The sequence below is a fragment of the Triturus cristatus genome, chromosome 12 (assembly GCF_964204655.1).
Source record: "Triturus cristatus chromosome 12, aTriCri1.1, whole genome shotgun sequence".
In the NCBI taxonomy this organism is placed as follows: domain Eukaryota; kingdom Metazoa; phylum Chordata; class Amphibia; order Caudata; family Salamandridae; genus Triturus; species Triturus cristatus.
Genome location: NC_140595.1, coordinates 421,962,575 through 421,989,653, shown reverse-complemented (window position 1 = coordinate 421,989,653; position 27,079 = coordinate 421,962,575). Strand labels below are relative to the sequence as shown.

At 46.3% G+C, this 27,079-nt stretch overlaps 1 protein-coding gene across 1 annotated transcript in view; it reads right to left on the bottom strand.

Annotated features, from left to right (window-relative positions):
- LOC146776047 (fatty acyl-CoA hydrolase precursor, medium chain-like) overlaps positions 1 to 27,079 on the bottom strand; it is a 275,087-nt gene that overhangs the window by 112,031 nt on the left and 135,977 nt on the right. Inside the window, exon 10 of the mRNA XM_085639929.1 lies at positions 1,831 to 1,911. Coding sequence (XP_085496055.1) covers positions 1,831 to 1,911 — 81 coding nt within the window. The remainder of the gene's footprint in view (positions 1 to 1,830; positions 1,912 to 27,079) is intronic.

Here is a 27,079-nt window from a genome sequence, read left to right as displayed (position 1 = left end):
CTGTGACAGGTGGGTCCTGCGATTACAGAGGAATACAAAGAAATATTTCATCGGCCTCGGATTTTACCTTCAGGTTCTCCATATATTAATGCTTCAAATTTAAAGCCATGGCAAATTGGGAAATGAACACGTTTCTGCTTCAGGGCCATGTGATAATTAACCTGATAGCATCAGGATTTTATTACCTCAAAAAGGCAAACTTTTCAACAAATGTTGTGAATTCACTGCGCTGCTTATGGAATATCGCACAAAACACAGTAGAATGAATGTACCTTTTTTACTATAAATTGGCCTGAATACTCTAACCTGAGGTACTTGTTTGCAGCAGCGAAGTCCCAACCAACTATCTTGTGAAATATACATTTCAAATACAAAGCCATGCAAACATTTTAAGCACAGCTTTATGTGCAACTTTCAAGACTTCTAATTATGGAGGATCTCTCCAGTTGTGCCATGCTACAGAAGATTGGCAATTTACCCTCCTTACTCAGAGAAGCCCCCAAAAGAGTTAAAAATAAATGGAAATTGTCAAATTAGTCAAACTAAAACTTGTGTAATGTACTGATATCAGTAAAAACTTACCCAGGCTATAGGGGGCATCCTTAAAGTCTATAAAAAATGCAGTTCAAAAATTCTAAGTGCCCCTCTCGAAATTTATACTGTGCAATCCAGGTCCTCGACACTTTATGGGGCAGAATTATGGGGCCATACTTCTACAAAAGATATGGCCAGTACTGAAAATAATTTCATTAGGAAAATCCTAACCCTTCCAAATAATATGCCGCTTATGCCATTGAGGTTGGATTTAAATATTCGCCCCATTTCAGAGGTTGCTGCATCAAGGCCATTGATGTATTGGAGGAGGATCTGGAGTACCACCGAGTTGGCATGCTATAGAGATGAACTGAAAGTAATCTTGGGTACATTAGGAGCCGACAAGATCCCCCCGGCTCCAGTACGTTAGGCAGACATTCAATCAGATTGGTCTGGCACACCTCTGGGATATGCCAGAGGATTCAACTCCAGGCATTACCAAGAAATCTCTTGCCACAATACTCAAAGATTATTATTTAATGAAAGCTTACAGCTTAGCCAAACCATCAAGCTTGACTGATGCTTTTTTCGACTTTAAGCCATATTATGCTTTTGTATCTGAACTTGATGTTATTCAGCCAACCTTAGCAAAGAAGTTACATGTACAGTTCAGATACGGAACCCTTCCCCTATATTCATTCACCGATCGATGGGCGGGCGGACTACATCGTGTATGCCCCGGTTGTTCGATTGAACAGGAAACCACGATTCATGTTGTGCTCCTTTGTCCGGCTTATGCCGGTATTCGGAAAAAATGGATCATTCAGTTATGTTTAAATCTGGGCATTAGGAGCTATCTTGATTTTTTCAGGATCTTGAGAAGTGATACCAACTCACTTATTGTGGTTTCAGTTACCAAGATTTTGTTTTCAATGTGGTTAATTCGCAGGAAATTAACTAGCGAAATTACTTATTGATATCCTGGTATCAAGCATGGTTAGAATATTGTAAAACCACATCGTTATTTTGATTATTATCTATTGGTATTTTTGCACTCCCAAATTGACTGGAATCTGTATTTAATCATGGAAATTGTGCTTCTAAGACTGTACTTTTATGATTTTAAACAATCGCAATAAAGTTTTCTTGATGATGATGATGATATCAGTTTTCTATGTGTATACCATTGTGACTCATAATGCCATAACATTAAAATCATTGAAACTTTCAGGAAAGATATTTAATATTAATATAAAAGTGATATAGAATAAAAATGGAAGAGGGTATATGTCTTACCAAGAGTTGTCTAAACATCGGTGATGATGAAATGACTGTTTCTTTCTTAATGCCATCCTCCAAGTTAGTAATATTCATTGCCTGCAAAAAATGTACATAACGTGAACTCATTAGGCTTAATTTGCAAATTGATAGAATTTTTGTACCAGTAAAAATGCAGCCTCGGGTAATGCCTATTGAAGAATGGTGAAGGCATGTACTGTGTGCCTTCAGATATAAAATATGTCATTAATATTTTTGCGATGAGCATGCAGATTAACTCACAACAAAGTAGACTACAAAGAATGCTGCACAGATTCAATTTTGTCTTAACATGCTATTTTAAGACTTATTAGAACATTGGAATGTGGAGCACTCCATTGTAGACAATGGAGTGCTCCATGCTTCTACGGGCCGGTAAAGGCCCGCAGAGCAACATTCCAATGTTTTACAAAAGCCTCTCGAAGCTCGAGGGGATTTAAATCCCCTCGAGCTTCGAGAAGCCTTTGTTTAATTTATTAGAACATTCTGCCCTCTAGTGGCAGAATGTTCTAATAGCCTTATAGCCCTTCGTAGCAGGGCTATACCGCTATTAAAGTCCCGCTGCTTTTGTTAAAGTTCCTCGCCTTCGGCTCGGGCCTTTAACGCTGCAGCGGGCCTTTAATAGCCGGTATAGCCCGCTACGGCGGGCTATAAGGCTATATTAGAACATTGGAATGTTGGTAGCTCCATTGAAAACAATGGAGTGCTCCGGGCTTATAGTGGCTGCTATAAGCCCGGAGCTCCAACATTCCAATGTGTCTTTGTTCACAGCTGTGGCTGTGAGCAAAGACTTCAGGGAGCCTGAGGGGATATGAATCCCCTCGCGCTCCCTGAAGGCTTTGTTTTGTTAGAACATTCTGCCCTCTAGTGGCAGAATGTTCTAATAGCCTTATAGCCCCTCGTAGCAGGGCTATACCGGCTTTTAAAGTCCATCTGCTTTGTTAAAGTCCCTCGCCTTCGGCTCGGGCCTTTAATGCTGCAGCGGGCCTTTAACAGCCGGTATAGCCCGCTACGGCGGGTTATAAGGCTATATTAGAACATTGGAATGTTGGTAGCTCCATTGAAAACAATGGAGTGCTCCGGGCTTATAATGGCTGGTATAAGCCCGGAGCTCCAACATTATTATTATTTTTCACTTTTAAAAACTGAATGAAACTTAGAAAAAAATCAGCAAATAAACAAGGTCAAGCTAGATTCTTTGTGATCTGAACAGTCTGTTAGGAAGAGCCATCTCGTGCTGTCCTCACGGTGGCTTCATGTTAAATGAGATTGCAGCGTGGAAGGAATTTATAAGAAAGTTCGAGGCTCTATTATGTAGTCTTTTATTGATGTTTGATTTTAGAAGCGAACAATTTGAAGACAAAACTACGATATCCATAATCCTGCTCCCAGGGGCTTGAATCAGAAACACAAAGTAAAGGCCATAAATAGAAGCTGTAAAAAGTGACCTGCTTTTTTGCTGCTAAATCAGATTTGTGCCAGAACTTTATTTATTGCAACTCTGCCTTGCACCTGAGCTTTCTGTTTCTTTCCTGTTGTGGGGAGCGTGTTACTTTCTAATCAACATCCTGCTCGTAATGTTTGGTGCAGGGCCCTAGGCCCTCATTCACCCTAAAGTGACTGGACACAGACACAGTTGGTTGTAGTGTAGAACTGGCCCTGACAATGTGCGCCCGGCTCTTTTTATTGCCAGGGTAACATGTCCAGTGAAGCCTGTGCTGGATGTGTGTGGGGTGAGTGTAAGCCAGCCCTCAGGGAGTGGCTGGTGCTGGCAACAACTAGAACAGTGATCAGCAGATCACTACATCCCTCCCAAACGTTATTCAAACGGGAAACAATAAAGTCCAAACCTGTGGGAGAGAATAAACAAAAATAAACACGGTAAGGTAAACTTTCACTGAGTCTCTTTAGCTGCTTGCATGGTGATAGATGATGTTATGTCAGCAGATGGGATCACCAGTTCGGTTTGGCATAGTGTAAGGTGCCCTGTGGGTCTAGTCCTCCTTGGACTCACTATGTGGAAGTAACACCAAAGTCTATCTTTCTGTGCCGTTCTCTGTGAAGGTGCAGGGGAAGTGATGGTGGATAGGGTAGATGTAACTTTCCACCACTCAGTCCTGGTTGTCGTGGCATTACCACACGGACAGCCTTGCTTCTCGCTTCAAAATGGGGGAGTAAATGCAAGACATCCCTCTCACTAGGATTCCCCTCTTGCAGGTGTTCCCCTCTCATGGAAAGTCCTGGAGGCCCTCCTCACCAGGCTTCCACTGGACTGGTGCCCTTCGCCGTGTCGCTAAAACGCACCCTCATAATATGTAGAGGAAACGCTACGAGTCCCACCTTTATGTCCTGAGCTCGTCCTGAAGGATAGTTGTTGGCTTCTGCCATATCGCATGGGATCTTCATCCTCCTGGGACCTGCAGAAGAGCAGCTGTGGATCCATCTCTCTTGGCGGGACCTGCTCACACCGGCGTCCCTGAGGCCTTTGCCCCTTGGATATCCATGGTCTGGGGTGGAGTTGTCAGATCCTCTTCTTCAGGACGTCCAAGTACTCTCGCTATCCAGTCTCCCATTCCATCCCAAAGATGGGTGTTACCAATGGTCCAACCTGCTCGCCTCTACCATCACCATGTGTTCTGAAGATTCGTAGATAGATGTTTCTCCAAGTGCCACCAATGTTCTTGAGGCCCTGTGCTCCATGTGCTCTAATGTTCTTGCACCAGTCACCTTTTCCTTCTGGTGTGTGAGTTGTCGTGTCACACACTCCCCACTGCTCTTCTCTTCTGCTTGAGCTTTCTTCTTCACCGTGGTGTCATGCCACACCATTTTCATCTTCTCTTTCTTTCCTTCGCAACACAGTCTGGTCCCCTCTTCTTGCTTGTCTTCACTACCCAGGCCCCTCCGTGTGGCGTGCACTCCACATGTGCCTCCCTGGTCTTGTCCTACACGTAGGACAATGCCTTCTTTTCCTCTGATGCCCAGACCTGGCATCGCGACCTTCTTCTTGTCATCACCTCTGACTTCAGGTCAATATTGTCAGACCTCTCCTCGGTCATGTTCTCAGACCGCTCCTTGGTCATCTTCTTGGACCTCTTGCCAGTCCATTCTGCCAACTTCTGGCAGGTCATCTGCACTGACATCTCATATGTCACCTTCTCGGACCTCGAGTCAGGTCACTTCTCTCTGACCTCTTCACAGGTCACTGCTCTCTGACCTCTTTTCAGGTCACTTCTCTCGGACCTCTCCTCAGGTCACTTCTTTCGGACCTCTTCTCAGGACACTACTTTCTGACCCCTTCATAGGTCACTGCTCTCTGACCTCTTCATTGGTCGTGTTTGCTGCCCCTCTGGCAGGTTGTCCTCACTGACCTTTCGTAGATCATCTTCACACAGATGGGCCCCGGCCCTTCCAGTCATCGTCTCGGGTACGATCTTCTGTGCAATCTCTTCTCATTGCACTTTTTCTCTTCTACTTGCGGTGGCGTCCTTTTGCCAATGGGCGCGGATACTGCACACTTCCTCCGTTCTCCAGGGACTTGCTGCCTTGAGGCGACTGTCCTGTAATCCACCTGCTGTCCGTGTGCAGTGCACCACTGTTGTCCTTACTGCTGCAGTGACCACCTGTGGCCACTAGGCATCACTGCATTCCTTCCCGCAAGCTTCAATGCCCTTTACCTCTATTGTTCTTTGCTTGCCAGTGTCCTGCACAATACTGCTGGGGTGGACATAGTATTCCTTTCGTGATTTCCTTGTTGAAGTGGGGGTACATCTCTCTCTCTCTCTCTCTCTCTCTCTGTTTATTTTTTTACTTTTGCAGTTACTTCTGTGTCATGCCCTTCATCATGGTCACTTCCCTGCCAGTCGGGCAGTCTTCACTGTGTCTCTGTCGAGTAAGCTTTTCTTTTCGTTGTGCTGGTGCAGTGGCGCTAGATAGACACTAAGTGTCAGTGTTGCTTTATTTTCAAATCCGACAGCTTTCTGATGCTGCAGGCCTCGTAGTCACTGGAGCCACTACACCCGCTGGACAGACCATGCCCTGCTCCTCATCTTTTACCAGTGAGGGGCTACGGACTGCCACCGACTTGATCCTCTCACCCAGTGCCACACCTTGCACAACTCTTGCTGCCTTGCTACCCACCAGTGAGTTGGCCTTCTCGCCTTACGTAATTGTGGAATTGCTCTTGAAAGGGGGGCAGTCCTATTGTGCTCCTTCTTACTCCTTGCATGGCACCGTCACTGCATGTTCCCTGGCATCTCCCCGGTTACCCTCTTGCCAGACAGTGGTAGGCTAGAGGCCGTTTCTCTCGCTGCTTTAGCCTCACACAGGCACTCCTCACAGAGTGTGCGGCTCCCGGAAAAACCGCAGGTACTTTCCCCTGGCAGGTCCTTTTCTTTTCTGTCTGTTTTTTCTTTTCACTTTATTCACGGGGCATGCTGGAGCCTCACCTCCTGCTTGCGTGGCCCTGATTTCACCCGGCACTTCTTTCCTGCGAGAAAACAGCAGTTGAAGCAGGCTCTCTTCCTGGGACGTCCTCACTCAGCCCCCAGGTCTGCTCTCTCACCTGCAGTCTCATGTTTCACTAGGCTGCGCTGGGACCTCGCAGCATGCTGGCGCGGCCTGATAGTACCGCCAGGGGCACCCCTCTGTCCCCCCTCCCCCAAAATGCATACCCAAATAACACACACACAGACTGTTGAGTTGGGTAAAATTTGCTGCAGGTTTATTACATATTCCAATATGTAATGGGTGTGTTATCTTACGGGCGATCCAAGGGCAGGCAACCAACTGGGCCACCTGCCCGCCTGATGAGCCGGGCAGAGCGGGAGCGAACCCCGCCATTGCTGCCATCCAGGTGATTCTTTTCTAAGATCACGTGTCGTTGGTAACTTCTACTCACGCCCCCCCGCTCGGGGCAGAGCATCGCATAGCAAACCCCCCGGTTGTTCAGGCCCACAACCGCCCGCAGGACTAGTGGGGCGCCGACACGGCTTCCGGGACCCTCCCCTGAGGCTCCTCGGTTTTGGCTCAGGCACCCCCTATGGTGCCGCGCAGAGGTACCCTTTGTACCGGCCTGCTTCCAGATCGCCCTGTAACTCCGCCACAGCCCTGGAGGTGGCTCACCGTCGCCGCCAGGCCCCCCCACCAGAACAGCTGCAGCCTCTTCTGTCTAGAGCTTCCTGCAAATCTAGATGCAGAGAACCATCCCAACTGGTTATGGATGGCCCCATCTGTATCCCAAAGCCTTTGACGCTAGCCTGGGTCAGATAGTGTCTAATGAAACCAAAGGCCCGTCAAGCCTGAGAAGTTGTGCCAAGAACTATTCACACTCCTGCAGGAATGTTCCACTGCATCACATGCCTCAGCCCCGTGCCACTGTGGGCGGGGCGAATGCATACACCAAGGCTCACATTGCCCCATCTATTTGCTGATCTCACCTAGCTGCCGTCTTTTAGCACCGTGTGTGCCAGACACCTGCGTGCCCCATCTATGGGACAGCAGCCCCCATGCTAGGTGACCACTCCCCCACCAGCCTGCCTACTTTGGCTATTAAGGCAAGAAGGATTATACTTCACCTTTGAACAGTCCCTTTGTCTACTAAATCCTGACGCACAGGAGGGCTCACAACCGGACGTGCGTGGCAATGGGCAAGGGGCCCTCCTGCCCTTGCCATGTATCCCTTATTCCTTATGGGAAGTAAGCCCGTTCAGTTCCCTCTGTGGTGAAACTCCCTAGGCATACCAGCTTAGAGAATCTGTCTGATTTGAGCAGTGCGCACTGTCTGCAGTATGGTCCAAACATTAAGGATTGACTACGTCCTACTTCCCCCATCCTAGAATACTCCCCGATATGGGGGTGGCAGGGGGGGGTACCTCCTGCCAACCCGGGGCATCCCTAGCGGTGACAAATTACCTGCTACATTGAAGTTTAGCTTCGGTTACACACTGGACGTGCCAAATGTTCTCTTGCCATGGTGTCCCATTGTGTTTGAAACACCTTGTTACCCCAGTTATTGGGACGGCAGCACACTATGTTGGCTGACCGCATCCCCCCCAAGCGTGGCACAAGTGTTGGTGTCCCAGGTTCCCAGTTTACTGCTGGCTGCAGTACACTCCCAAATGGTACTCCGAACATTAAGAAGCGCCCCATGCTCACCTGGGCGTACCTCTAAATGATGGTGGTTTCACGCCGCTGTGAGGCCAGAGACGCAACCCTTGAACCTGTTTACTGGTTTTTGCTACTCGGCACCCTTAAGGTCGGAGCTCTGTGTTTGCAGAGCGCGCGTGCTCCCAGGGTACGGTGTCGCTGAAGGGGCGGAGACTGTTACCCACTTGCTGGTACTTATCTATCAGCGTTTCCCAGCGCCTCTCTTTGGGTTGTAACTAACAGGGTGAGAATGCAATTATACTGCCCACTGAAGGGCTGTTGACCAGTGGCAATGCAGGCAGGCCCTGGGCATGAAAACTGATCTTGAGTACGTCCAAAAAAAAAGCTCACCTCCTAGCCTCGCGAATGACAGCACCCCTGCATAAAAGCTCTTGAGCTAGTGGGAATTCTGGACTGACGGACTGGGCAAGAACTGTGTTAAGCCTTCACCTGCTGGGTCAACCAACCGCCAGTTGGCCCTGACTAACCTGGTGTCATGACCTACGCCCCTTTTTAAAATTAACATGTGCCCAACTAGTGCCAATGGTCATGGCTGGAGGCCCATAAGACCTGGCCGCGACTGGGAGATGGGGGCTACCTCGCTGTGAGGGCCTTGCTTCCGGAGAGGTTGGACACATGGCCTGCCGCCCGGGGGTGTTCTGAGCTTAAACAGCTGGCCATTGGTCCCTAAGGAATTACCCCTGGGATCTGTCATTGTGCTGGCCCTAATTCCGACCTAGCCTAAATCTTGAACCAATTGGTCAGAGACCCCCACGCATCCTGAAGGATGCAGCGCTTTACAGTTGCCTGATATTTGCCGCATTGTTAGGTGCATCCCAACATATGTTACCAAAGGAGCACTGCCCCAACGCAATCCCTTCTATCGGCTTTGTCAATGCTTGTAGTTGCATACGATACTGGGCAGCACTATGGCTGTGGTGCGTTGCATATAGAAATTGCATCCATTTGGAAAGGTGAAAGTGGCGCATATGCTTTAGTAACCTTTGGGACTTCACCCTACTAAACACATACAGCGGGGCGCCCGTCCTAATTTCCCCCTGCCCCACGTGGGCATAGGGAAGGGGGGACATGACATGCAAAGCGCGGTCGACCTCCCCTCCAGTGCCCCCGCAGTGATGTGCAAGTGACCACACTGTGGGCATAGTGCTGGGGACTACTTCCCGAATGCTGGGACCACCAAGAGCGTCAAATAAGAGGAGACTCTCTTTCTGCGCTCAACCATGTCCTACCTTTGCTCTAGCAAACAACTCAATTGGCGACCGTGGATTGTGCCTGGGCCGCCAATCGTGCGGTGTCCTTCTCCTGGACTAGGCACCGTAACTGCCCCGGCTAAAAGCACCTGGCATGCCGGCGCTTTGTCTTTCCAAGACAGGAAGCCTCGAAACCGCAGGTGCACACAAGTTGTCTCCCCCACCGCGCGACTCCTAGTAGCCCCGGACGCATATTTATATAGCACGAGCACGAACTGAAGGTAGTGGCATGCTTATCGAGGCTCTTGCAAGCCAGCCCTATTCGCTGCTCTCCCTCCTGTGTTGCGAAAAGAAATCCGCATCATCTACCACCGCCAATACATCCCGTTATGTTCACTTGACCCGCCCTTACCAGCGCTACCCTTTACCCGCGGTGGGACGAGGCGGTGCATATGGAAGTGTCACACATCGCAATCTGAAACCTTGGCCGCTATGCCCTGTGTTGGTCTCAATAGGGCTGTCTAAAAGCGCCGGGGAGATTAGCCCGAGGTCCCCGTGCGTCCGGCGACACCCCATAAATGCAATGGAGGGAGAGCGCTCCTCGCTAGGCGATGGGGAGGAGAGGACGTTGGAGGAGCTCTAGCCAAGCCCGCAGAAACCGGGTGAGACGTGTCGCGAGGGGGGAACAACCTTTACAACGCAACTTTTACAACGCACTACACTTACAACGCATTTTTTACAACGCAACATCCATTACAACGCATTCCATTACATAGCATGACACTACAACGCATTTTTAAAAACTACCTTTACAACGCATTCCATTACATCGCATACTACCTTTACAACGCATACCATTACAACGCATAATATTACACTACACTATCCAACACTTACCCTACTGTTGCACCCCCTGGAGTTAGAATAGTAATTTTTACCCCTATACTATCCAACACTTACCCTACTGTTGCACACCCTGGAGTTAGAATAGTAATTTTTACCCCTATACTATCCAACACGTACCCTACTGTTGCACCCCCTGGAGTTAGAATAGTAATTTTTACCCCTATACTATCCAACACTTACCCTACTGTTGCACCCCCTGGAGTTAGAATAGCAATTTTTACCCCTATACTATCCAACACTTTCCCTACTGTTGCACCCCCTGGAGTTAGAATAGTAATTTTTACCCCTATACTATCCAACACTTACCCTACTGTTGCACCCCCTGGAGTTAGAAAAGTAATTTTTACCCCTATACTATCCAACACTTACCCTACTGTTGCACCCCCTGGAGTTAGAAAAGTAATTTTTACCCCTATACTATCCAATACTTACCTTAAATGCAATTTAATATTATGCGTTGTAATGGTATGCGTTGTAAAGGTAGTATGCGTTGTAATGGAATGCGTTGTAATGGATTTTGCGTTGTAAAAAATGCGTAGTAAGTGCATGCGTTGTAAAAGTGTGCGTTGTAACGACATACATCCGTCGCGAGGCCGCATTGTACCAAAACTCATGGGAGCATTGTCCGTGACCAGTTACGGAACCCAGTAAATGTTGTTGGGCACGGGAAATATTCAGTAATCTGTCCATAATCACGGAGCCCTCCCGCACGCAAACCCTGTTACACCCGCATGGCAGCATTATTCCCCTGCATGGCATCGTGTGACCAGGCCGTGCTGCGCCTCGAAACCGGTTTCCCCCACATGACCTCCCATGACTCCAATATGCGTGACCAGTTGCGGGGTCCATTGAATTCTGTTGGCACGAGGGAGGTTGGGTAATCTACCCACCGTCACGGAGCCTGCCGCGATTCAAACCCTAGCCGTTAGGCCCCCCTGCTTCTCAACCAGCGCAACACGCCAGGGGGTAGGCGACCACGGGCCTATTCCCCTCCCCGACGGGCCTGGGACCCTTCCCGCTGAGCACTGCGGTGATATTCCCTGGGTGGGGGGGGCCTGCGCAGGTTCATTCAATCGTGCTATGTTGAGGGAACGGAGGGCCTCGCACTCGACCAAACAACGGCCTGGCTAACCCAGTGTGTAGTGCCCGAGCCTTGACCCCACCACGCCGGCGCAGAGCGCTTTACCTAGCACCAGTTGCATTGATGATTTGCCCAGAATCACCGGTTATTCAGCGTCATTGCTGGGACTCGAACCCAGTTCCCCGGGTTCGAGGTCAACCACCCTATCCGTCAGGCCAACTCCCCTCCCCGACACGTAAGTGCACAAAGGGGGCCTGTGGTGAAGGTGCCTGCCATCCTTAGTGGGCAACGGGTCGCTGTGTAGGACAATAGATGCAACGCGCCCTGAGTCCTGGTGGGCCAGGGGCGTACAGCACCGTAAAAGGGTATGAGGTTTCCTTGGCAACCAGAGTTTTTGAATTAAGTGCTTGGTTCAAGTACAATCCAGTCAGTATCAGGTCACAGTAGAGAACACGGGCAGAGAGGAAGACATCAATGCCCCCCCGACTCTTCCGCAACCTGGCTGGCACAAGTTACCCGCCGTTATGGTAATTAATCCTTCCTGCTCCTCCCCCCTCAATGCGTCGCCCGGAAACGTCCTCTGTCCTGCCCCTCGCATTGATAGCATTGGTGGAAAAGTCAATGGGGTTTCCGCAGCTTCTCTTTGACTCCGCAATTAATGTTTGTCACCAATGGGAATTTACATTATCTGAGAGCAGCCATTTCAAAGTGCCCTGTCCAGATCTCACGTTTAGAGAAAAGGACTTCGGGCACACAGTGCACCGCGCGGTGAAATGTAAGGTGCACAAAGGCAACAGACGGGGCTCCAAGGAGCGCTGTGATGTCAGCGTTTCCGCCCCATAGACGGCATTTCTCCTCTTTGTCGGCCGGAGGAGCGGAGACCTGTCTGTGCACATAAATGCCCGTCGCAAGGGCCGCAGACGCTAAATCCGCGTGGTGGCAGACATCATCGTGACGCCGCATGACTCACTGGAGTATCGATAGCGTGAACTCGACCCAAAAGTATTGGAGCGCTTTGCATGGCACCTTATTTACATTACACACTCAGGAACGGGGAGCTTAAGTGATTTGCTCCGCATCACAGGATGTGGACGTGACCTCGAGACTCGAACCGTGGTTTCCTGCGCTCGACCCGAAAGTATTGGAGCGCTTTGCCTAGCGCCGTATTTACATTGCACATTCAGGTACGGGGAGCTTAAGTGATTTGCTCCGCATCACAGGATGTGGACGCGACCTCGAATGTGGACGCGACCTCGAGACTCGAACCGTGGTTTCCTGCACTCGGCCCGAAAGTATTGGAGCGCTTTGCCTAGCGCCGTATTTACATTGCATGTTCAGGTACGGGGAGCTTAAGTGATTTGCTCCGCATCACAGGATGTGGACGCGACCTCGAGATTCGAACCGTGGTTTCCTGCACTCGACCCGAAAGTATTGGAGCGCTTTGCCTAGCGCCGTATTTACATTGCCCATTCAGGTGCGGGGAGGTTAAGTGATTTGCTCCGCATCACAGGATGTGGACGCGACCTCCAGAATCGAACCGCGGTTTCCTGCACTCGACCCAAAAGTATTGGAGCGCTTTGCCTAGCGCCATATTTACATTGCACATTCAGGTACGGGGAGCTTAAGTGATTTGCTCAGAATCACAGGGTGTGGACGCGACCTCGAAACTCGAACCGTGGTTTCCTGCACCAGAGGCGGCAGCGCAGCCGACGGACCAATCCTCTCACTTACAACACCCAATAGCGAGGATGGAATGCTACGCCAGGCCTCACGCTGCTCCCCGCTAACGCCGCACTCTGACCGCCAAGCTAATCTAGGGCTCGTGCCCCCCGCCTGTGGCAATCCGTGCCACAGGGCCCCGTTCCCTGGTACTGCCCAGGGACAGGGCCGGGGCGGGGGTGCATCAAGACTCACCAGGTTTTTGAGGACCACGACGACACGACGACGATCCTGCGAATGCGGCATGGTGGGCGACAAAGAGGTCGCCAGGAGGGTGGGGGAAGGCTAAATAGCCTCCCCTTCCCCACAGGGGCCAGGAAGTGACGCGCTTGGGCGTCACATCCGGCCAGCACGAGGAGAGGGGGACACCAGTCGGTGTCCCCGCCCCCTCCCCTTGGGAGGGGGTGGGGATGGGTGACCGGTGCCCCGACGGCACTAGGGCGCCGACCGCTGTAGTGGCCCCCTGCAGGGGCCACGGTCGGCGGCATATAATTTAGTGCCTGACAGCTATGCGTGCACTCTTCCTGCGGGCGGGGCATGGATGCCGAAGGCTGCTCCTCGTACACACACCTCAGGAGGCTCTCACCTCAGCTACCAGCCTCTCTACATATGGCTGCCTCCCGGGACAGACACAGGCGGCCAGCCTCCACCGGAGGACTCCGTCTCCCTCCACAGTAAGTTTCAGTTCTGTTTCTTTTTGTTGTTGTGAGCCTGGTCCTCGCTGCCACATGCTGCTCAGTGGCCCTCCCACTCACCTCACATTTACGGCCGCACACGAGGCAGTACACCCGTGGCCTCTTCCTTCCCCTACCCCACCCCCGCAGAGTCTCACACTTCACTCGCTGGGCAGGGGGTGGAGTTGGCCCCAGAGACTGCTGGCTTCATTCTGGGCAGAGTTCATCTTCCTCGTGGGGGCGGGAGAGTGGGACGCCACTTCACTCTCCGTCCTCCCGCATGAGGCTCTCATTTCTGTCGTCTATATTCGCCTTCAGGGCTTACCTTCTGCCCACTACTGGTCGGGCGTCATTCGGCCTCATGGCAGTCTGTGGTGGCAGCTGCCGTCACAGCCGTATGGCCTAGCACGCATATTCTTCTTCCTTCCCGGGGCTTTCTACCTCCGAATTATTAAGCAACAGGCTCTTCAAATGCGGGGTGGGCTCCCGCCGGCTCACCTTCACCCTGGGGCTCTTCACACGCCCCGTGGGCACTCTGCTTATCTTCACCTGCTGCAGGGGGTGCCCTCAACACTGGCAACACACTTTCCCCCTCAACCATCGAAACAAGGCGGCTGCACACACGGGATTAGCCTGCTTGTCGCCAATGTAATGTTTGGTGTAGGGCCCTAGGCCCTCATGCACCCTAAAGCGACTGGACACAGACACAGTTGGTTGTAGTGTAGCGCTGGCCCAAGGCATGTGCACCCGGCTCCTTTTATTGCCATGGTCACATGTCTAGTGACGCCTGTGCTTGATGGGTGTGGGGTGAGTGCAAGCCAGCCCTCAGGGAGTGGATGGTGCTGGCAACAACTAGAACAGTGATCAGCAGACCACTACATCGCTGGAAACGCTTGTCTGTTTCAATGTATTTCAGTCAGTTACATGAATAAACGCATCACATGCTTGTGGTGCGTTGTTGCCTGGATAAATTCCCTTTTCTTTCTCTTCAGGATTTTGAAACAACGTGCGTGGTGAAGGTTTCAGCCTTTCGATTTGTGAAGACAAGGGTTTCATTCCCTTATGGGGCCTGCTAGAAATAAACATTGATGTTCTTAAATTATATACATACATAAATATATAAATAACTTTGGCACCATTTGACGAATCTTCACAAAACCTTCCCGAAAAAAGTTTATCCACCTGAGCTTACTGGAAAGTCTGGGGGTGATCCGTCAAGTGGAAGCTGAGAAAAGAGTTCCCATACATTTTCCATAGACTTCTTTAAAATTAGCTACTGCAAAAACTGCTGAACGGAATGATATCAAATTCAGCAGACAACAAGATATTGGTCCACAAATTTTACTTTTTGTGATTTGGTGTAAATCCGTTCACTGTTTTTCGAGAAATTGAGGCTAAAAAATATAGATATTTGGATGGTGGGCTCGAGAGAGTCTCAGAGACTCTCGCGGAAGTGCCAATTTAAAAACAGAGTGTTTTAATTGGCCAAGGGAGCCTCATTTCCCTTGGTCATCTTCTGTGAGAGTGAACGCTCTGATTGGCTGCCAACAACATGAGGAAAATTAAGGACTGGGGGAATTAGTCCCCTGTCCCGAGGTTGTAAAAAATAAATATATGTGGTGGCAGGGAAGGGTAAGGATATCCTGACCCTTTAGGCCCCATGTTATTTTTTATGGGGAGAGGGCCTCCTGGCCCCCCTCCCAGAGCTGCCAGAGGCCACGGTGAGCTCACCTCTCCAGCTGATATTTATATTTATGGGGAGGCCTCACTGAGCCTCAAGAGGCCCGGGGAGCAAACCCCAGGGCCAAAATATAAGAAATGGGGTGGGGGCTGCCTGGTTCCCCCTCCATGAGCCTCGCGAGGCCTCAGGGAGCCTACTCCCAAGGCCAAAATGTAAGAAAATGGGAAGAGTGCCACATTGCCACCCTCCCCAACCCTGAAGAGACCCAAGGGAATCCACCCACTGGGCCGATTATTTTAATGGAAGCGGTGTCACAGACACCCTCCCTGAGTCATAAATGGCCCATCCCCCGGTGCCGGCTCAGATGCTATGCCCCGAGGAACTCATCCCTGGTTCATAGAAGTTTCCCTGCCTGCAGTAGCATGGATAGGAAAAGATGTGTTTGCTCTCGCTTGGCGAGAGTATTTTTAAATCTCCTGCCAAGCCTGAGAAAACACCAAGTGTGCTCCCAGTGGGCAGAAGCTAAAAAATACTCAGGCCTACTAGTAGCAGACTTTAAATCTCTTTCCCTGCCCGCAGTGATGTGGGCAGGGAAACATATCTAAATATTTCTCCCACTCACACCAGGACACCCACCTTATGTTTCACCAGGCCTCAGGGGATGGGGTTCCTGGGGCCAAATTCAGCCTAGTGAGGGATCTACATGCCCCTCTCCCCACATAAATTGCTTAGAGCCCGGGGACAGGGTCCCCAGGGCTGAATTTGCCCTGCGGAGGGGAGCTGCATGCCCCTCTCCAGAAACAAGCATGTGAGGCCCCTGGGGCCAAAATAACCTGTAGGGGCCACATGCCCCGTCCCCATAAAAATTGATCAAGGCCCCGAGAGATGGGGTCCCCAGGGTTGAAATGGACCCAGGGAGGAAAGCTGCATGCCCCTCACCACAAACAAGTATGCTGGACCCCAGGGGATGAGGTCCTAGTGATGAAATTGGCCTGTGGAGGGCGTCCGCATGCCCCCTCCCCCTTACAATAAAGCCGGGGGATGGGGTCCCTGGGGCCAAAATCAGCCTGCCATGTATCCCCCTCTCCATGTAATATGACCAGGACCCTGGGGATGGGGTCCCCAGAGCCGAAAGCGGCCCAGGGAGTGGTGCAGTGTCTCCCCTCTCCATAAAATGCACGTCAGGCCTGGGTGATAGGGTCCCCGGGGCCAAAACAGGCCTAGGGAGGGGAGACCACATGTGCCTGCTCCCCTTTATTTAAAAGAGTGACCTTGGGAGATGGGGTCCCCAGGTTCTAGCTAAGCATGGAGAGGGTGGCCACAGGGCCCCCTCCCCTTTATTTAAATAAGTGGGCTGGGGCCAATAACAGCTTGTGGAGGGTTCCATATGGCTCCCTTTCGTTTGAATTTTTAGAAAAACGTCCCTGGGGAATTAATAAAAAAAAAAAGTCCCTGGGGAATGGGGTTTCCAGGGCAAGGCCCTATGGCCAAGGCCCTATGGCCAAGCCCCTATGGCGCGTGTCCAAAAGCTGTTTGCATTGCTGGGGGGTGCATTTACATAGTGGTAATTAAGTATTACATCATATTTGAAAAAAAATTGAAATTCACTGAAAAAAACAACAGTTATAGTAAAGTTAAATTTAATCGTGATAAAAGACTCCTCTTTTAAAAAAAAACTTTTAGAGATTAACTGAAACAACCCAATGTTAAAGTAACGTTATAATTAGGTGAATATGTCAGTAATAACATTAACGTTTTGAACTAAAAAAAACACAGAAATTCACCAGTTATAGTTAGCAGCACTAACTATAAATTGCGCCCCGCCATGCACTGCTTCTGACCTCATCTATGAGATCACTAATGACATGTTGTATGACATCATTTGTGACCGTACTGATGACATCTTAATTACATCATTGGTGGCATCACTGATGACACCATCTAATGAATGTGCTAGTTTGTTTCATAGTTTACATAGTGGCGGGTAAGTACCATATAACTTGTTTATCTAATTTTATGCATAATGTGCAAGTTTTTACAAAACACATCAGCACCTTATGCACCATCGGTATGTTGATGTATTGAACATGTTATAAATCTTTGCATTCAAGAGTAACTCTGTGTTCAAGTGACTGTTGATGACTTGTGTTCATTATATTCCACACAAGTTATTTAGTACTGCAGAAAAAGTTTTCAACAGAAGCAAGATTCTATGCAGTAGATTCTACCCTTTGTAGCAACCTTGAGTTATTTGACAGAATCGGTCAGCATAACAATTTCTACATAACTTAGAAGACTGGGTGCACCAGGTACTAATCTATATACATGTGCTTGTTTTGCTTGAGAAGTCGGGCTATCTGTAAAGTTTTCACAACAGTATAAACGGTGCCAGTAGTAGGATGTATAGCACCTTCAGATCTTTATTTCTAGCAAATACTGCCTTTATGATACTGTTACATATACTGTTCTTGGTAAATACTTTTTAATACTCTGTGGTATCTTTCTTATGAAAGTTTCACTGTTTGCAATCAGTGTGGTATAAAGTACATCCCAACATATAAATCCCCGGCGCTCAAAAAAATCCCAACATATAAGTCACCGACGGGTGTGGGAGTGGGACTTTTATGCTGGTATAGGGAGTGGGACTTTTATGCTGGTATAGGGAGTGGGACTTTTATGCTGGTATAGCCCAGCTACAGAGGGTATAATGCTAGTAGAGGGCAGAATGTTCTAACAAATATAACAAAGGCCTTAAAGAGCCTTTATGAGATCACAGATTACATCATTCAACCTTCTTTTGCACACATTGCACTTCAGAACTAGTATGGTAATAGAGGCCTGAAAGTACGTACAATATAGCTCAGAATAATATGAAGCATCATTAATGCCATCACAGATAGAAGCTCCTTTGGGTGCAGCAAGCATGGATTATGTGCAATATTGATGCTATACCATACACTTCACGGGTTGCCTAGTTCAGATTAACACTATACCACAGATATATGGGAAACCCTTACTTCATTTGGTGTTCAATCTGTATACAAATGTTCAGAGAAATCGATGTGCCTCGAGCTACTCAACATCTCTTCCAAAATTAATAACCTACCACAGACAGCCTTTATCAATATCAAACGTCTCACAGTTACTGAACCTACATTGTGAAATGAAGTTGACATGAGTAGAAAAGTGGGTACTGTAAACTGTGTTTACTCTATGGAGAGAGTTTACTCTGAACCACACTGTTTAAAAATAATAAAACCCTCATGAGAGATACACACAAGAGTATTAAAAAGTATCTACAAAGAACAGTGTACACTCTATGCAAAACATGTCCAAAGAGACACTATTCACTGAAAATAACCAAGGTCTGAAGGTGCTAGAGGTCATACTATCTGCAACGTTCATATTGTTGTGAAATTGTTGCAGATACACCATCTTCTAAAGCTAAACAAGCACAAGTACATAGGTCAGTACTGGTGCACACAGTATTCTATGTGATGCAGAAATAGTTATGTTGAGACGATGCTAAATAATAACTCAAGGCTGCTTACAATACATAGTACCTACTATGTATAATCTTTGTCCTGTTGATAACTTGTTCTGCAGCCCCAAAAACCACGTGTGAAACATACTGGACAGAACTCGTCAATTGTCATATGCACACAGAGTTACTCTTCATTACAAAGATATAAAATGTGTTCAATACCTTTACATATCTATGATGCATGAGTAGCACATGTGTTTTGTAAACATCTACATACATTAACTGAACAGTCTGTGCAAAATTAGGCAGAGCAGTAATATGTTTGCAACCCGCCACTATGTAAACTATTACACAAACTAACACACTCATTGGATGATGTCATCAGTCATGTCTTCAATGATGTAATCAATTATGCCATTTGAGATGTCATCAGTAATGTCATAGAACGTCATGAGTGATGTAATATATGAGATTATAAGAAGTGCATGGCGGGTTTAACTTATAGTTGGCCTACTACCCATTTGGGCAAGCTCTTTAGCGCCCCACATAGGGTTGGTAAGCGCTATGGACATGTTGCAATGCAATACAATAAAAAAGATGTATAAATGGGTGAGTGATGGATCAGTGAGAGTGTGGAAAGTTAATTAAGCTCATGACTGGATGAATGGGCAATTGAGTGCATGGATGCCTGGCAGAATGAGGGAATGGACAAATAAGTGGGTAGATAACTGAATTAGTGGGTGGATACATTTCTGGATGAGTGAGATAATGTTTCATTGAGTAGATGGAGAATGCATGGGTGACAAAGTGGTTCTGAAGGCACTGAGCAGGAAACTAGAGGAGTGGAATGGATGGGCAAAGGGCTATGCACGCCTCTGGAATGGCACCTCTAGAGCAGTAACTCAACACAGCTGTAGAAAACTGTGATTGAGCCTACAAGAAGCCTTGGATTCTGGCCAAGAGGAATAGTCAGACAACACCTGGCCAGATATGCAACAGATAACAGGCACTCTTCCTTACCTTACTATTACATCAGGCCCTAGAGCTCACAGCTGCACATTTCCTCTGTGTCCTGATACCGCTCTCTGCATGTTGACCCTAATATATGTCATGTTTCTACTGTGCATCCTTCATCTTCTATCCATAATGCATATTCTACACACCTGCTCCCACTCCATGCACTTGGCCTGGTGTGCATGGCCTGGATGCTGTTCCCACACATGTAGCCATCCCAACTAGATACTTTGGAATCATCCCTATACTTTATTCCCAGCTTTCTTTCATATAGTTCCCACCCTTGCAACTTCCTCCCACAATGTGCACCAATACTCTACACTCTGTCTTTATTCTTGCATCTGTCCTCTATACCACGCACCCAGCTGTGCATTTTCCTCTGTATAATTCTTCCACTCCTTGACGATAGTTCCACAGCTGCTTATGTCATCATCATCATCCTTCAACCCTTTTAACCAACTCTAACCCTCTCCACAAACATGGTTGCATATATAGTCTGCACCTTGCTATCACCACAAATCATTCTCTATCAGTGCAACCAATCTTTTGCCGGTGACTGCTCCACCAATCTTCAGCCTCACCTACAGTTGCACCCATTATATTCAATATGCCTCCTACTCAGCATTGGTAATTATGTGCCACCTGCTTAGACCTCTGCTCTGAGTTACCGTGTACCACCTCCTTAGACCTTTGCTCTGCAACATGCTCTACTCTTGTATATGCCCCCTGTGCTCTTTTCCCAAACCTGCACCATTCACCTCATTGGCTTGCTTCCATCTGAGCATGTACCATTTTCGCCCACAACCTGTCATAGCTGACATGAGTCTGCCTTCTAATGTGGGTGAATTTCAGCCAGTTTTCATTCTGCAACCAACCACATTAAGCATGCTAGAGCTTATAGTTATATCATTCAACTTGATAAAATATGAGACTAGTTTTAAGTCATCATGACATGGAACCAGGTGATAGGTGTCTTCCACCAATTCTTGGCAACCTGCTTCCACCCAACACCTTCCTGCCACCCCTCACCACTGCAGCAGCCTTTCACCCCAGTATCTATTATATGTCCCCGATCCACATGCTCGCCATCTTACCACGCCCTGCAAAAATCCACTTGAAGCTGCTCTCACCCCAATTTTTTTATTTCAAAACTATTTTATTATTTTAAAGAAGCAAATACGGACATGAGATACAAGCAAAAGTGATACAATTGATATCAGACAAAGGCAATAAATATGTTAGAATAAAATTAAATAATAGGAAATCAAATCATTGTCATTCATTAATCCGCAGATATCAGATAAATAAATTAATTAAGGAGAGACGAAACAAATTGATATCCGGCAAAGATAATTATCAAAAGTATCACCATCAGATAGCAAAATAGGGATAAGAAGAAAGAAAAGAGAGGAAGAAAGAAAAGACGGAAAAGGTAGGAAAGAGACGAAGAAAGAAAAAGAGAGACAGGGAGGAAAAAAGGAAGAGGAGAGGATTTCCAAAGGATTCACCCGACACACAAGACAACACTAAAGAGACAAATCAAAGGGATATTGCTCCACCAACCCCTCGGAGGCCAACACCATGTACGAATCTAAGGCTTTCCAAACACCAGTAGATATAGAAGGAGAGAGATGAGCATGGTCAACTGACGTATGAGCACTTCGTAGAAAGGAAACCCAAGCCCACCAAGTATGGTAAGAGACGGATGAAAAGGATTTCCACTCCATGAGAATTACTTTGACTGCAATAGTCAATAAGAGATCCAGCAACTGTAACTCCATGGGATCTAAAGGCAGAGGGACTGGGGCCGCCAACGGACCTAAAAGGATTAATGGAAAAGAAAGTTGGAATTTAATATTAAAGATGAGCATGAGGTGTTTGTGAATTAAATCCCAAAAGGGTTGGAGAAGGGAGCAATCAAGGAACATATGTTGAAAATCGCCTGGTAAAAGCCCACAACTCCAGCACAGATTGTCTTCTTTGAGATTTAGCGAATACAAACGAATGGGAGTCCAGTGAAGAAGATTAATAGAGAAAAACTTAGACTGCATTAAAGAGGGGGCGATTTTGTTACGAAGAGAAAATTTACCAATATCTTGCCAGGTATCAGAAGAGATATGATCGGTAACTCTATGATCAAAATGATGTAGCCATTTTTGCTGTGCGACAGTTTGAGAAGGAAGTGAAGAGGACGATAAGAATTTGTAAATCCGAGACGCAACATGACCAGTCCTGATCCATAACTGAAAAAGCGTAATCATAGGGGAAGAAGGATGAAGGTGCTTTTTAGCAAGTGCTACCTTTATCTTAAGAAAGGTATAAAAGTCTAAATTAGATAAAGAGAATTGTTGAGCTAGGGATGAGAAAGGGGAAGGGTCATTGTTGGAATCATAGAGATGTTTAACAAGTGAGACACCTTTCCCAGCCCAGTAAGACATCAACTCTGGATCAATATTAATTTTAATTTTAGAATTCCGCCAAATAGACGACCATCTAGTTTTATGCAGTGGAATTGCTACTCTTTTATCAACCTTGCGAACCGCAGCAATAGTGTCTAAAATAATAGAACGAGAGAATGGAATAAAAAGGGTATTCGTGGTTAAAAAAGAGGCAGTCGGCAGTGGGGATGCCAGTTCCTGTTCTATTGTCAACCATGCTGGAACATGAAGAGATGGAGAAGAAAACCAAAGGGCACCCTGGGACGCCAGAAAAGCAGTTTGATATTTCCCCCAATCAGGAAAATTACAGCCTCCCATATCATAAGATTTCCGTAAAAATTTATAAGCAATCCTAGCCCTTCTGTCATTCCATAGAAATTTGGAGGTAAGTAAGTCAAGTTCATGAAAGAAGGAATCAGAAAGCCTTACTGGAAGCATAGAGGAAACAAAATTAATAATAGGTGTGATCATCATTTTAAGAGTCTGCAGTCGGCCCCACCAAGAAATATGCTTCGGAGACCAAGTTTCTAAAAGACGTCTCACCTTAAGAATAGTTTGGGATTCATTATAAGTAGCCGTAGCATATAGAGTGGAACAAAAATAGATACCCAGGTATTTTAGCTGTTTAGATTGCCACTTAAATCCCGCCGAACCCATATGAGAAGAGAAACAGTAAGCATTCAAGGGGAACATCTCTGTCTTATCTTTGTTCAGAGTGTATCCTGAAACTTTTGAAAAAAGAGAAATCGTGTCCGAAATAGCAGGGATGGCCAGTGCAATATCATCAGAAAAAATGAGAACATCATCTGCATACGCAGCTGTTTTAATCTGATGAGACCCAAAAGAGAACCCCTTAATACCTGGATGTGAGTCAATCATTCTAAGAAGAGGATCAATAGATAACAAAAATAAAAGAGGAGACAAGGGACATCCCTGCCTAGTACCTTGGCGAAGGTTAAAAAAGGACGACGTAGCTCCATTCACTCTTATGTTCGCTCTAGGTTGGGAATAAAGAGACATAACCATACGGATAAAGGAGTCACCAAGATTGTGCACACATAGAACAGCTCGTAGAAAAGGCCAAGAGACCTTATCAAAGGCCTTTTCCGCATCAAGGGCCAAGGCCGCTGCCGGAAGCTTGGAGCGCTTGGCAGAACCGAGAATGTGACAAAAAGTGCGGATATTGTCACGTGCAAGACGACCCTTCACAAAACCTGTTTGGGAAGGATGAACCAATAGAGGAATAAAGGATTCTAGACGTTTAGCTAATATTTTAGCAAAAATCTTAGCTTCCATGTTAAGAAGAGAAATAGGACGAAAATTTTTGGGATCCGAATGATCTTTTCCTTCTTTGGGGATTACTACAATAGTAGCATCAGCAGCAGAGCCAGACACAGAGCCATCTTTAATAAAAGCATCAAAGACGGATTGAAGCTGCGGCACAATCTCAGGTATAAAGGTTTTATAAAACAAAATAGGATATCCATCAGGACCAGGAGCTTTACCAGAGCGAGTTGCTTTAATTGCAGAAATAATTTCGTCAGAGGTAATCGGGCCATTTAAAGAGATATTATCTGCCTCCGATATAGTTTTCACCGGAACTGTCTTTAAAAACTCTTGGCATTGTTCAAAAGAAGATTGAGTAGAAGGGGTATATAATTTATTATAAAAATCTCGAAAGACCTCAAGAATTTCAGTAGTCTGAAACTTTTTCTTACCAAGATGATCATTAATAGCAGAGATTTGTGAAGATTTATAAGAAGAGTCTTGGAACTTTAATGTAGCCGCAAGCATCTTGCCACCCCGGTTTTTTAGCAGCAACTTCTTAGAATTCTGAGCCTGAAGACCTATATGAGCTCTCTTAGTGACTATAGTATTATATGTATATTTTAAATTCTTAATAGATTGAAGGCAAGATTTATCTTTAGATTGCCGAAAAAGAGATTCCTGAGTTTTAATTTCCGCTGCTAAGTCCGTAAGTTCCTTTCTGATGGCAGCGTTCCTCTTTGACATACATTTAATGACCTGACCACGGAAAGTGCATTTAAAAGAGTCCCAAAGCACAACAGGGGAATCAACTGAACCCACATTCTCACGGAAAAACAACTCAATAGCATGGGAAAACTCTCGAACCTCGGAAACATCATGTAATATTTCTGTGTTTAGTCTCCAAGATCGAGGACTCGCCCTAGGGGTGAAGGACAAAAGTGTGAACGTCACCGCGGCATGGTCCGAAACCAAGATAGGGTGAATAAGCGGAGATGAGGAAGATTGAACAAGAGAGGAGTGAACCAAAAGAAAGTCAATACGTGAAAAGGACGAATGAGGAGGCGAAAAAAAGGAGAAATCACTGCCAGTGGGATTATGAAGACGCCAGACATCCTGAAGATGGATAAGAGAGCACATATTGAGCATTTGTTTATGTGATTTAGGGGGACGAAAATTAAATGCAGAATTCCTATCTAGGATAGGATCCATTGGTAAATTAAAGTCACCACCTACAATAAGATTACCAGAATGAGGTGTGTCATTTAGCTTTTTGGTGATTACTTTCCAAAAAGAGGGATCATCCTTGTTAGGGGCATAAATGTTCATGACAAAGAGATCAGCATTACCATCAGACAACTTAGATAATAACCAACGTCCCTCTGTATCCTGTTCAGAGGAAACAATAGACAAACCAGAATGTTTAGAAACTAAAGTAATTACCCCATTTCTTTTGCCACAAGCATCTGAACAAGCAACATCAGAAACCCATTCTTTCTTCAAAAATGACGCCTCCCTAGCAGAGACCTTCGTCTCTTGAAAAAGGACTAGATCCGAAGAAAGAGATTTGCAGTAATCTAATATCTTTGACCTTTTTACTGGATGATTTAAACCTTTCACATTAAGAGACAGTATATTCAATCCAGACATAAAACCAATAATAGGGAAAAATGATATTCTATATTTGATAGAGGATGTACAACAACCAAAAAAACTTGAAACCAAACACTAGCCACCAACACAAAACAGGAAGAATCCAAGGAGGAAATCCGAAGAGAGAAGAGGAAAGAAGAGGAAAGAGAAAGCAGGAAAGTAGGCAGAAGAAGAAAGAGAAGAATCAACAAGGAAGGTCTGAAAAAGACCAAATTCATACCAGGGGGGACATGGGAAGATGAGCAAGGGGACCATCGCGAGGGATAAAACAATCAGCATAACCAGCCCCAAAATAGTACATAACTGATTATACTTAACTTAGAAGGAAAAATATCTGATACATGAACTAGAACTAGAATTCATTAGAGAATTCTAAAAACTATTCATCATGTAAGTCTAGATCGGAACATGTATATACCAAATTAATAAATACGTAACCAATACATTGTAACATAAAAGAATGGAGAAAGCAGAAGAGGGAAAAATGTCCAATGTTACAAATGAGGAAATGGTGAAAAACAAGCTAATAACCATCTCAAATATGAGAAAGCATCAAAACCGATACATAACTTATGAAGAGCAGGAAAGAATAAAGAAAAAGAAACGATTTCCACAGAAGATTATAAGGTGTAGTATGAAGAGAGAAGATGAAGCATAAGAAAGTAAAGGATGAAATAACTGACCAATATAACAGTCAATAAAGCTCTATGAAAGATAAATAAGAAAGCAAGTACATAGTAAAAAATGTAACATCTAAAAAAAGTTATCTAGTAAACTATCCGCAAATACATAAACACTTGTTATACTTAATTTAAAGAGACAAGAGTATCTTAAATATATAACTATATAAGTAAAATAGCAGTGGAATAAAATAGAAAAACTAACTATACAGACAATAAAGTTATCTCTATATATAGCAATTAATAAGTGTCTACGAAGCAATTTATGCAGCTAAACCATAAAACAATACAGATAATAATCAATAACGTACTCCATAGAGACGAAAACACCAAAACAAAAGAAAAAATACAACACCGCAAGAATCAGAAATTGAAACCAGGAAGAAAGGAAGAACAAGAATGAACCGGAACCTGACCCATATAAAAAAACAAGCAAAAAGGAAAAAGAATAGTATGCACGAAAAAAGCGAACAGGAGTGAGACCAACCTATCAAGAAACAATATCACGAAACAATAGAAAGTACATAAAGAAGAAATATCGAAGATATCGGTCCATTTCACCATAAAGATATGAGGTAAACCTGACAAAGAAACGGCGAAAAAACACAGGCCACACTGAGCTTACACCGTCACGCACGAGAAGAACAGCCACAGCACACCAACAACAGCGGACTATAAGACCACCATGCAGATCTAAAAAAGACAAACTTAATAGATCTGGATAAGAGAAAACTCATTGCAGTTATATGTAACCACGTCAGGTGCCAGAGGAACCAGGGTCCCGCGAGGCCTCCACTTGAAGTTCCATCTGCAGCTCCATCTGATTATCCAAAAATGAGGCTAAATCAGCAGGTTCATCAAAAATTCTGGAACGACCTTTGAAGGTAATGCGGAATTTTGAAGGGCCAGAAAAAGAAAAGGGAATATTCATCTCAGAGAGACGTTTCCGGAGATTAAGAAAGCCCTTCCTCCTTATTACTGTGTCCCTAGCGAAGTCCTGAGAAATTGAAATGCGATGGCCATTCCATGAGACAGTTTTAACCTTCCGCATATGAGCCAGAATTTGTTCCGTATGTTGATGGCGCAGGGGCTTAAAAATTATCGCTCTTGGTTGCGTGGCAGATTTAGAGCGAAAGGTGGGAACACGGTGTGCCCGTTCCAGCTCAAAGTCTTTTTGAAAAGAAATTTGTAGCGTAGAAGGAAGCCACTGACATAAGAACTCAATCATAGCAGGGGCATCCTTCTCAACACCCTCCGGAAGACCAAAAATGCGCAGA